The sequence below is a fragment of the Dendrobates tinctorius genome, unplaced genomic scaffold, assembly GCF_039654945.1.
Source record: "Dendrobates tinctorius isolate UK_male_01 unplaced genomic scaffold, ASM3965494v1 ptg000138l, whole genome shotgun sequence".
In the NCBI taxonomy this organism is placed as follows: Eukaryota; Metazoa; Chordata; class Amphibia; order Anura; family Dendrobatidae; genus Dendrobates; species Dendrobates tinctorius.
Genome location: NW_027361806.1, coordinates 2,438,733 through 2,451,385, shown reverse-complemented (window position 1 = coordinate 2,451,385; position 12,653 = coordinate 2,438,733). Strand labels below are relative to the sequence as shown.

The 12,653-nt window shown below is 47.3% G+C and overlaps 1 protein-coding gene across 1 annotated transcript in view; it reads left to right on the top strand.

Moving 5' to 3' along the window:
• LOC141048624 (cytochrome P450 4A6-like) overlaps window positions 1–12,653 on the top strand; it is an 81,053-nt gene that overhangs the window by 36,759 nt on the left and 31,641 nt on the right. Inside the window, exon 6 of the mRNA XM_073544397.1 lies at window positions 12,022–12,173. Within this exon, the coding sequence (XP_073400498.1) occupies window positions 12,022–12,173 (152 nt within the window). The remainder of the gene's footprint in view (window positions 1–12,021; window positions 12,174–12,653) is intronic.

Here is a 12,653-nt window from a genome sequence, read left to right as displayed (position 1 = left end):
GTATGTATGTTGTATGAATGTAGTATATATGTAGCATGTATGTAGTATGTAGTATGTATATATGCTGTATGAATGTAGTATATATGTAGCATGTATGTATATATGTTGTATGAATGTAGTATATATGTAGCATGTATGTAGTATGTATGTATGCTGTATGAATGTAGTATATATGTAGCATGTTTGTAGTATGTAGTATGTATGTATGTTGTATGAATGTAGTATATATGTAGCATGTATGTAGTATGTAGTATGTATGTTGTATGAATGTAGTATGTATGTAGCATGTATGTAGTATGCATGTATGTTGTATGAATGTAGTATATATGAAGTATGTATGTAGTATGTATGTATGTTGTATGAATGTAGTATATATGAAGTATGTATGTAGCATGTATGTATGTTGTATGAATGTAGTATATATGTAGCATGTATGTAGTATGTTGTATGGATAGTATATATGAAGTATGTATGTAGTATGTTGTATGAATGTAGTATATATGAAGTATGTATGTAGTATGTATGTATGTTGTATGAATGTAGTATATATGAAGTATGTATGTAGTATTTATGTATGTTGTATGAATGTAGTATATATGCAGCATGTATGTAGTATGTAATATGTATGTTGTATGAATGTAGTATATATGTAGCATGTATGTAGTATGTAGTATATATGTATGTTGTATGAATGTAGTATATATGAAGTATGTATGTAGTATGTAGTATGTTTGTATGTTATATGAATGTAGTATATATGTAGCATGTATGTAGTATGTATGTTGTATGAATGTAGTATATATGAAGTATGTATGTAGTATGTATGCATGTTGTATGAATGTAGTATATATGAAGTATGTATGTATGTTGTATGAATGTAGTAAATATGTAGCATGTATGTAGTATGTTGTATGAATGTAGTATATATGAAATATGTATGTAGTATGTATGTATGTATGTTGTATGAATGTAGTATATATGAAGTATGTATGTAGTATGTATGTTGTATGAATGTAGTATATATGAAGTATGTATGTAGTATGTATGTATGTTGTATGAATGTAGTATATATGAAGTATGTATGTAGTATGTATGTATGTTGTATGAATGTAGTATATGTGCAGCATGTATGTAGTATGTAGTTTGTATGTTGTATGAATGTAGTATATATGTAGCATGTATGTAGTATGTAGTATGTATGTATGTTGTATGAATGTAGTATATATGAAGTATGTATGTAGTATGTATGTATGTTATATGAATGTAGTATGTATGTAGTATGTATGTATGTTGTATAAATGTAGTATATATGTAGCATGTATGTAGTATGTATGTATGTTGCATGAATGTAGTATATATGAAGTATGTATGTATTATGTATGTATGTTGTATGAATCTAGTATATATGAAGAATGTATGTAGTATGTAGTATATATGTATGTTGTATGAACGTAGTATATATGTAGCATGTATGTAGTATGTATATATGTTGTATGAATGTAGTATATATGAAGTATGTATGTAGTATATATGTATGTTGTATGAATGTAGTATATATGTAGCATGTATGTAGTATGTAGTATGTTGTATGAATGTAGTATATATGAAGTATGTATGTAGTATGTATGTATGTTGTATGAATGTAGTATATATGAAGTATGTATGTAGTATGTATGTATGTTGTATGAATGTAGTATATATGCAGCATGTATGTAGTATGTATGTTGTATGAATGTAGTATATATGTAGCATGTATGTAGTATGTAGTATGTTGTGTGAATGTAGTATATATGAAGTATGTATGTAGTATGTATGTATGTTGTATGAATGTAGTATATATGAAGTATGTATGTAGTATGTATGTATGTTGTATGAATGTAGTATATATGAAGTATGTATGTAGTATGTATGTATGTTGTATGAATGTAGTATATATGCAGCATGTATGTAGTATGTATGTTGTATGAATGTAGTATATATGTAGCATGTATGTAGTATGTTGTATATTTGTATGTTGTATGAATGTACTGTAGTGTATATGTAGCATGTATGTAGTATGTATGTATGTTGTATGAATGTAATATATATGTAGCATGTATGTAGTATGTATGTATGTTGTATGAATATAGTATATATGTAGCATGTATGTAATATGTATGTTGTGTGAATGTAGTATATATGTAGTATGTTTTTCTTTTTTACATTCAACACATTAGCCGGATGATGGGACTACTACTGTCCCATCATTGACTAATGTGTCAATCACTGTCATTGTAGCAGGCATCGCCCGATGCCTGCACACACACACAAGACCCCCGGCAGGCCCGCACAGACCACCGGCAACCGGCACAGGCCCCTGAGAGGCCCGAACAGACCACCGGCAGCCGACACAGGCCCCCGGCAGCCGGCACAGACCACCGACAGCCGGCACAGACCACCGACAGCCGGCACAGGCCCCCGAGAGGCCCGTACAGACCACCGGCAGCCAGCACAGGCCCCCGACAGGCCTGTACAGACCCCCGAGAGGCCCGTACAGACCACCGGCAGCCGGCACAGGCCCCCGACAGGCCTGTACAGACCCACAAGAGGCCTGTACAGGCCCCGGCCGCACACACAGACACGCACAGTGTCTGCCCACGCACCGCCCACACTCTTCCCCCCTCCCGAACAGGATGTACAAGGAAAGAAAGGGTTTTTTTAATTCCAATATTTCTGTCCCATTGACTTGAATGGGACTTCCGGGATCGGAATCGGCGATACCCGATACTTTTTTTGTATCGGGCCAATCCAATCCGATCCGATATTTCTGAATATCGGATGGTATCGCTCAACCCTAATGGATACTAATGGTCCTGCGACAGACCATAGAAGTTGTCACCACTTTATTCCCACACAAGACTTGGGGGCACAACAGCAACGTGAGTGAGCCGGGACTTAGTAGCAAGGAGTCCCCGAAGCAGGCTACAGCTGTGTGCCGTACAAGTAGAGTTCTAAGAACATCTGAAAGGAGGAACTCCAGTGTAACTCAGTACTGTGAGTACTTCAAATAGGTGCTAGAAGGGAGACGTTCAGAAAAGGCACATATGTTGGCGGAGTGTTGGAACGGAGTACTTCATCTTCCCTGGAGGTTGGCTGAGCCCCTGACCTGGAGGACACGGCACGGATGCGGGCACCTGTATGCACAACAGACAGTAAGTAAAGCTTTGGAACTACATGCCCTGGTGTCCTCCGCTTATTCCTGCGCCAACCCACTCAGCACTACTACATCTCTGTGCTTAACACTGCATCATTACGCTCTCCTCACTAGCTCTCCATCTACACTGCCCTGGGACTACAGCCCTGCCTGTGGAGGGCTACACCATCATTGCTGCACCACACCATCTGTCCCAGAGGATCTGTCTGCAGAGTCGGCTTAACACCTTCATTGCCGAACACCACAGGTGGCATCACGAATCATTCACTTATAAACTTTAAACATCATCATCCACTCTATTCCCCTTTTACAATCGACGCCCAGGGCCACGGACCGGGTCACCGCTGCCGTGACACTTCCCATTGAGATCAACGGGGCCCGGATGTGAGTACCCCGCGGCCCTGGCGGGCGACCCATAAGGACTGAGTACAGACAAGGTGAGGTATAGGAACAAGATAATATGCAGGAATAGAACACAGTACACACAGGGATGGACACAAATACAGGACAAGGGCACAGGCCTGAGTATGCAGCCCTCAGGAAGGCAGAAACAAGACACAAAGCGCACGGAAACAGATCTGGGTATGCAGGCCCCAGAGAAGGCAGAAACAGGACAGGACCTGGCACCTCAGCAGCAAGGCACTGACTGAGTGAAATAGTTGGTCAGGCAGCTTCCACTGGGTGGAGCTGCCTTAAATACCAGAGGCTTCTTGGTAATTGGCTGGGGACACCATAGGCAGGTACACACTGATTCTATAAGAACCTGAGAGTGCTGGTGCCGCTCCCCTATGCACACAGCCAGGAAGTATGCAGAGAGCAGGCAGGAGACAAGAGGCATACAGCATGGAGCCACAGCAGACAGAACCCACAGCATGGCCCGGAGTAGTGAGTAAAGCAGGTGGGGGATGGGAGGCCATGCAGTGATGCCGGCAGGGTTGTTACAGTACCCCCTTCTTTACGGCCCCTCTTCTTCAAGCCTGCCAGAATGACCTGCAGAAGGAATATGGGACCACACACAGTCCAGACCATCACAGCATCCTTCGGGTAAAGTGAAGTAGGCGTGCCATCAGGGAGTCACGGAATGCCAAGTGTCTTTGTTCCCGACGAGGTCAGCCTCCACAATAACCTGTGCCTCTTCCTCCAGATTGGTAGAAAGCAGAGATGAGCAATGACATTGCCACCTGAGGAAGACAGATTTAGGCTGGTTTCACATTAGCGTTTTTTTGCGCAGCGCATCGTGCGCGTCCATGCGCATGCGTCCCTACAGTATGATTAACATGGGGGGCGCATGGTCTAGCATTTGCACGCGTTCATATGCGTTTTCGTGTGCATGCGTTTTTTTAAGATGTGCGCCCAGGCGTGCCAGACGCAACCTGTTGCAATTTTGGGTCCATCCAACGACGCAAAAAAAATGCATGCGCACACTTGCGCACGGAATGCAACAAAATAACGCATTGCAGTCTATGGGCACACATGCATTTTAAGAATTAACATGGCTTGAAACTGGTTAAAATGCTTGCGCCTAAAAAACGCAAACGCATGCAAAATGCATGATGCGTTTTTTGCATACGTTTCTATTGCGCACAAAGCGCTGCGCTAAAAAACGCTAATGTGAAAGTAGCCTTACCTGTTGAAACGCGTTGTGGATTTAATAAAAGAAGATTTATTACTAATTTAGCCCTTGTTTTTGTGCTTCTACTGACTGGGTTTCATCCAACTCTGCACCTCCCTTCCTCGTCCGAGGCACCCGGCTGGAGCTGCATCAAATCACTTAAAGCTGCGCTTGGCTGGTGCTCCCCTGTGACCGTCCTAACTTTTGTCTGAATTTCCATGGGCATACCAGACAGCATATGGAAGATGATCTTCTTTGAGTATAATGCTCCGACTTGCAGTTGTAGTTGTTCTTGCAGGACTAGACTGTTCTTGAGTAGGCCTCGACCATCACCAGACACCGGGTTCTGGAGCTGAAGAATGGAGATCACACACTGACTCCATGTGGCTGGTGGCTTGATGACACCAAAGCTCCCAGAAGGCAGAGAAACAGTCATTGATTTTGATGGAGAGGGAGTACTCTCGCCAAGGGCCGCCTCTCCTACTGGCCCAGGTTTTGGAGTAGAGGCTTCACAGGGCAGAAGCCGCCAGGATGTTCCTTCTCAGAACTGGACTCCAGCTGCAGCTTTGCCAGCCTATTTTTATTAGACCTCTTGGATCTTGCAAGGGAGGCCATCTGGGCAGGCTGTGGAACTGGAGAATCATGGACGGTCATGAGACGGTTCTCCAAATGGGTCTCTTTCGTCTAGTCTGTTTCTGGAAGCTTGGGGGGGAAGACTTTTCAGGAGACGCCGTACTAGGCATATCAAAGGCTTTGCAGAAGGGAACCAGGAAAGCCGGAAGACGTGGTGATGGCATCCCCTGCTTCCCAGAGAGGGTTAAGCCACTCCAAGGCATCTCCTGTTAGGTAGGACATTAGGAATCCTACCTTTACCTGATCAGAGGCAAAATGGGGAGCATGCCACTTGAAGTATTGCAGGCACCGCTTCAAGAACATACAGCACAGCTTTGGATCCCCATCGTACCTTGGCAGATCAACTGGGACAGATACAGGTTGAGAAATTACATGTGCAGGAACTATAAGTTGAGCTGGAAATTTGGAGAAGGCCTGGATTTCGGATCAGGTAAAACATTTTCTCGGTTGCTCATGTGGCGCCCCTGAGGCTCAGTCGCCACAGAGGTACTGCACCTTCTCCTAAGGTGTCATGCCCCACCATTCAGGTAAGGTGGGAACTCCTTGCCACACTCCAACACCTGCATCCCACACACAGGATAGTTCAGCAGAGGACCAGATTGCAGCTCAATGCTTAGTGGGTAGCAGAGCACCTTTCGTGGATCCTTGCTTCGTAACACGAGATGTGCTGGGAGGTGGGTGGAGTTAGTATAAAAGAAGGGGAAAGATAGGATTTAGGTGAGTCTTAGGCTAGTCTGACAGAAGGTCAGCGGAGTAGGAAGCCACTCAGTGAGGAGTGGGGGATCCCTGGAAGGGATGGAGGAAGGAGTGCTGCAGCTGCCTCAGTGACCTGAGCCAGCTGGCACTGGAAAGGAAGGAGAAGGAGAGACGTAGAACTGTAACCTGCATTTCCATAAGAGAGAGAAAGACAAGTACGGAACGAAGAGGAGAGAGAACAGAGAGGAGGAGTGGGTTGGATAGGAAACCTGCCTATAGGTTCTCAGCGCAAGGCCGGGGCCCGGTCCCCGAGGTTGTATGGACACTTATGGTTCTGCAGCAGACACCGGTGGAGTAGTTTGCTGTAAATGCACTACTCCCATCAAAGACTTGGGACACAACAGCAACCGAATAGAGAGCCGGGATTCAGGAGCAGGGAGTCCCCGAAGCAGGCTACAGCTGTCTGTCATACAAGTAGATTTGTTAGGAACATCTGACAGGAGGAACTTCAGGGAACCATGGTACTGGAGATCTTCACACTAAAAGGGAATAGAGGAGTCGTTCAGGAAAGGCACATGTTGGCGGGGTGCTGGCAGGGAGAGTCCTATCTCGCCTGGAGGTTGGCTGGGCCTCTGCCCCGGAGGACACGGTACTGAAGCGGGCACCTGTGTGCACTACGAACTGTGAGTAAAGCTTTAAAACTACAAGCCCTGGTGTCCTCCATTCATTCCCGCACCAGCACCGCTACATCTGGGTATCCGCGTCTACACCATCCTGGGCCTCTCCTCATCCATTGCACCCACACTGCCCTGGGACTACAGCTCCACCTGTGGGGAGCTATACCATCTTTGCTGCATCATACCATCAGTCCCAGTGGATCTGCAAGCAGCGTTGGTTTACCATCTCACTTGCCAAACACCACGGGTGGCGTCACGAACTACTATTACATTAAACCACAAAATCAACCACCATTGATATTGGGCGCCCAGGGCCACGGACCGGGTCACCGCTGCCGCGACACATCCCCCTGACACTGGCCCGGTACCGAGTACCCCACAGCCCTGGGATGGGGGCGACCCACTCACACCGCAGAGAAGTAAGTTCATCTTGCTCTGAGAGCGAAAGGACATGGGACTCAGCGGGGACCATGGCCTGAGCAATCTGTAATGCTCGCACCCTGACTGGTTGGCGTGAGTGTGGGGATGTGGCCCCACTGTGCCACAAACCAGACTACCCTGGAAGGGGCATGACTGTTTGTGACGGGAGTATTCTCCAGAGCAAGGAGGGACAACAGGCCTGGGAATAATCCAACAGATTTATAGACCAAAAAACAGGAACAACACGAAGGTAATTTGCAGAGTCCCAAAATAAGTCCACAGGAAACTGATTCGGGGGCACCTCCCGACAATCCTTGTGCCAGATCACAAAACCATAGTCCTTTAAGAGTCCCAGAAATCCACCACGATCACACAGAGGCCGAAGCTTCCTCAGACAGCCTCGCCCTTCTCTTTTAGCATCCAACTCACATCTGATCTTAAAGCAAGAATGTATTGTCAGGGCTCCTGGGATCAGTCCATCTGAAGGGGGGTAGGGGTCACACCTACTATTCAATGGTTTGGTCCATCAGAAGATTCTAGAAATGTAAGGGCTCCACTTAGTCTACAGGATGTGTATTGTAGGTTATCTTCTGCTTAGGAAAACAATAGCCAAAGTTCCACTAGCTGTTGACACAAGCCTAAATTAGATTATGGTCCAGGTACATCACAAGACATTGCAAAGTATTGGGGGAAGGAGACATGGTTAATTTACAGCAAATGAATCAGAGGAAAGTTAAATGACCTATTATACAAAATACAGGACAGGGCAAGACTACAAATCATGACAATCCCTTCCCCTCCTAATTTGTGTACGTACTAGGGACCTCTACAGGTCACTGGTTAAGTACACACAGGCATGGCGTAACTTACATGTGGCTTCATGCAGCCACGAATTGGCATCGTAGCTTTCCCACATCATTGCCCAGGAGAACAGCTGCAGGCAGACCACCCATCACCCCAACCAAACATCGCCTGACCCCAAAACCAAAGTTCAGATCCACAGTGGCTGTGGGAATAGTCCTCCATTGTCCACCAGCCAGTTCAATGACAATTCCAGGTCCTCTATGGATTGCCTCAGGCCGAACCACTCGGGGATCAGCCAGCGTGAGGAAAGCCCCTGAGTCACAAAATCCAACAAGTCTTTGTCCATCCAGCACGACCTCCTGCAAGTGCTTACCTCGATGAGCTGAAGTCGTCATAGCTGCGGGTCGCACACCATAAACTCCTAGTGGTGCAACATGGGTGGGTGAGGCACTAGGCCAGTCCTCACTTAGTGGTGACACGTCTTCCTCCATGGCACTTGGCTGTACATAATTAATAATATGATTGGGTACAGGATCAATCCTCATTTGAACAGCTGGGCAGGAGGCTTGCAGATGCCCAGGCTGCCCACATCGATAGCATCTGTGCTGTGTCTCACTCCATCCAATGCGTCCTCTTGGGCGAGGAGTAAGGGAACCTGCCGGTCGGCTCCCACCTGAAGGTGCTGTAGGGGTTTGAGGACGATTCCTCCATGAGCTGGCTGGACATGAGGCCTGCAGATGCCCCGGATGCCCACAACCATAACACCTGCGCTCTGCTACTTCCTCTCCTCGTCGTATTCCAGAAAACGCAGTGGAAGCAACAGGAGGCACATTAACACAGGTATCAACACGAGGTGGTGGCTCAGAGGAACGGGGAACAATGGGGACAGAAGAACTGGGGGCCACCGGTGTTGTGGAGCTGGTAGGCCTCTCTCCATCCTCCAACAGAACTCTCCACCGAGGCTTGATGGTGAGAGCCTCATCAGCGAGAGATGCAGCTTCTTCCACTGTAGCAGGTTTCCTCTCACGCACCCATTCCCTGATCTCAGCGGGGCACTGGGCAAAAAATTGTTCTTTTAGGATAACCTGGAGACAGGTGTTCCAGGTGAAGGCCTCCTCTGCCTCCAGCCAGCGATTACATATTTGTTTGAGTCTGTGGGCATACATCTTGAAAGACACTTCCTCATTACAGGCTAAAGTACGAAACTGGGTCCTGTAAGTGTCTGGGGTCACAGCATAATGTTCTAGAACAGTCCGTTTAATCTCTGCATACTCACAGTTCCACCGAGGGTCCATAGCTCTATAGGCTGCGGCAGCTCCACCCTCTAAGAGCCCCACAAGATGTCGGACGCGCTCCCTTTCCGGGACTTCCATTAATCGACACTGATGCTCAAAGTCCAGGAAGAAGCCCTCAATGTCACCGGAAGCCTCATTAAACGGCTTGAAGTCTTTGCGGGACACTCTGGGGAGTTCCCTCATGGGGGATGCTGTGGGTACAGTCTGTCTGGAGCTTCTCGCTGCCTCCAAAGCGATCTCCCTCTCCAGCATTGCCCTCTCCTCCATCCTGCGCTGCCTCTCCTTGGCTGTGCGCATGACCTCCCTCTTATCTTCTATGGTAGCCTCTTCTCCCAGTAAGGCCATCTCCTCCTCGTACCACACAACCCACTGACTTTTTTGGGTATTTACCTCCGACTGCCGCCTTTCCTCTCTTTGCTGTGAGGATCCTTCCTCAGCATCATCTTGCAGGCGAACTGCTTCCAAAGCTTCAATCAGCTGCTCCTTGGAGAGTCCCTTGCAGCTGACTCCCAGTTCACGGGCCTTTGTTTGTAGGTTCTTTGCAGTCCAGTTCTTGTACTCTGAGGCTCTGGTTCCAGAAGTTGATGGGCCGTTGTCCTCCATTTCTTCTGCTCTGATCCCACCGCTGCCAACCAGTTTGTGACGGGAGTATTCTCCAGAGCAAGGAGGGACAACAGGCCTGGGAATAATCCAACAGATTTATAGACCAAAAAACAGGAACAACACGAAGGTAATTTGCAGAGTCCCAAAATAAGTCCACAGGAAACTGATTCGGGGGCACCTCCCGACAATCCTTGTGCCAGATCACAAAACCATAGTCCTTTAAGAGTCCCAGAAATCCACCACGATCACACAGAGGCCGAAGCTTCCTCAGACAGCCTCGCCCTTCTCTTTTAGCATCCAACTCACATCTGATCTTAAAGCAAGAATGTATTGTCAGGGCTCCTGGGATCAGTCCATCTGAAGGGGGGTAGGGGTCACACCTACTATTCAATGGTTTGGTCCATCAGAAGATTCTAGAAATGTAAGGGCTCCACTTAGTCTACAGGATGTGTATTGTAGGTTATCTTCTGCTTAGGAAAACAATAGCCAAAGTTCCACTAGCTGTTGACACAAGCCTAAATTAGATTATGGTCCAGGTACATCACAAGACATTGCAAAGTATTGGGGGAAGGAGACATGGTTAATTTACAGCAAATGAATCAGAGGAAAGTTAAATGACCTATTATACAAAATACAGGACAGGGCAAGACTACAAATCATGACACTAAGCAGCTACCTTGGTGTTCACTGGAGCCTCTGCTAGTGAGGTCAGGCTTATGCGGCAGGTAGCTACAATGTACCACTCCAGAGTGGTGTCTGGCAGTGGCTGCTGATCCCACTGGGGAACAAAACACTATGTCTAGTGCGGACAAGTACAGACAGGCACGACTGATACAATGGCGGGCACGGCTGGTACTCTTGGCAGACAGGCGGGCACGGCTGAGACAACGGCAGGCAGGCGGGCACGGCTGACACTCTGGCAGGACAGGCAGGCATGGCAGGACACTCTGGCAGGAAAGGCGGGCATGGCTGACACTCTGGCAGGACAGGCTGGCATGGCTAGCAGGATTGGAACCGGTATGGGTAAGACAGGAACATAGGCAGGTACGAGTGAGATACTGGAAGGGGAGGAGCTGGGACTGAATAGGGAAGGACAGAGACATGGACTGGAATGAGTGGTTTATGGGAACAGGTAGGAACCTGTTCAGACTGGAGAAGCAGGGATGGACTCGGGAACAACAGAAACATGGACAGGTAGGAGTAGTGTGTCGGGACTGATAGGGACCTGTTCAGCCTGGAAGAGCGGCGAGCAGAACTGAGTCGCTGGTTGCAGTGCAGCGAGCTGAAACACAAGGAGTGTAGAGCAAAGGCAGAGCAGCAAAAGCACGGAGCAAAAGGCAGAGCCGCAGGAGTGCGGAGCAAAAGGCAGAGCCGCAAGAGTGCGGAGCAAAAGGCAGAGCCGCAGGAGTGCGGAGCAAAAGGCAGAGCCACAGGAGTGTGGAGTAAAAAGGCAGAACCGCAGACGTGCGAAGCAAAAAAGCAGAACTGCAGACGTGCGGAGCAAAAATGCAGAATAGCAGACGTGCAGAGTAGGACGGATCGCAGGTGTGCGGAGTAGGACGGAACCGCAGGTGTGCAGAGTAGGACGGAACCGCAGGTGTGTGGAGCAGGACGGAACCGCAGGTAGGCGGAGCAGGACGGAACCGCAGGTAGGTGGAGCAGGATGGAACCGCAGATAGGCGGAGCAGGACGGAACCGCAGGTAGGCGGAGCAGGACAGAACCGCAGGTAGACGGAGCAGGACAGAATCGCCGCAGGTAGGCGGAGCTGGACGGAACCGCCCCAGGTAGGCAGAGCAGGACGGTACCGCAGGTAGGTGGAGCAGCATAGAACCGCAGGTAGGCGAAGCAGGACAGAACTGCAGGTAGGCAAAGCAGGACGGAACCGCAGGTAGGAGGAGCAGATGCAGACGAAGAGGGCACAAGCTTGGGTGACCCAATATGCCGGTCCGTGAACATCCTCCACTTGGAATTCTGGGATACGGTGACATCTGGACAGAGCAGGAAATTAAAACATTACAAGGCATTTATATAAATAGATTATCCTAAAATTGGTCACAATGATAACATTCTGATCTTTCATCTTATAGTGAAAGTGCTTACATCAAAGCTGTATATGAATTATCATATCTGGTGAACCACAGATTCTTCTTTTTCCCATATCATAATGATGTGATTTTCCATCTGAGCCCCCATGGATTCCAATTTCGCAGAGCCTTAAGGATAGTGCATGGACACACGGGTGAGTGTAACATCTAGATTCCGGATAACTCTCGATGCTTTCCCCAACCTGGTGCAAGAGGGTTAAAGCATAGCAAAAGATGATTTAATGAGAAATTGCATTTTTTTAGATTTAAAGTATGCTTATAATATTTCTTTTTAATCATTTTATTATCTCACTTTACCCATGTTGCTGATCGGTGAATGTATTGTTCTGGTAAAATCTGTAAAAAAAACCCAAACACTCTGAAACATGCAGCTCATTAGGCTGAAGTGCATGGAGTGGAGCATGGACTCAATGGAGAGTTTGTAAGCCTGTACACCGCTCTGTCCATGGGCTCAGAGACTTTGTATTGAGCCCGTACACCACTCCAAACAAGCTCCATGCAGGAGTTGAGTCCTTCGGCTTGATGAGTTGTGTGTTCCAGAACGTTTTGTTTTTGAGCAGTTGGTGGTGGTCTCAGGACCTGGACATCTACCGATTGATGGTGAGTGTAAGAGT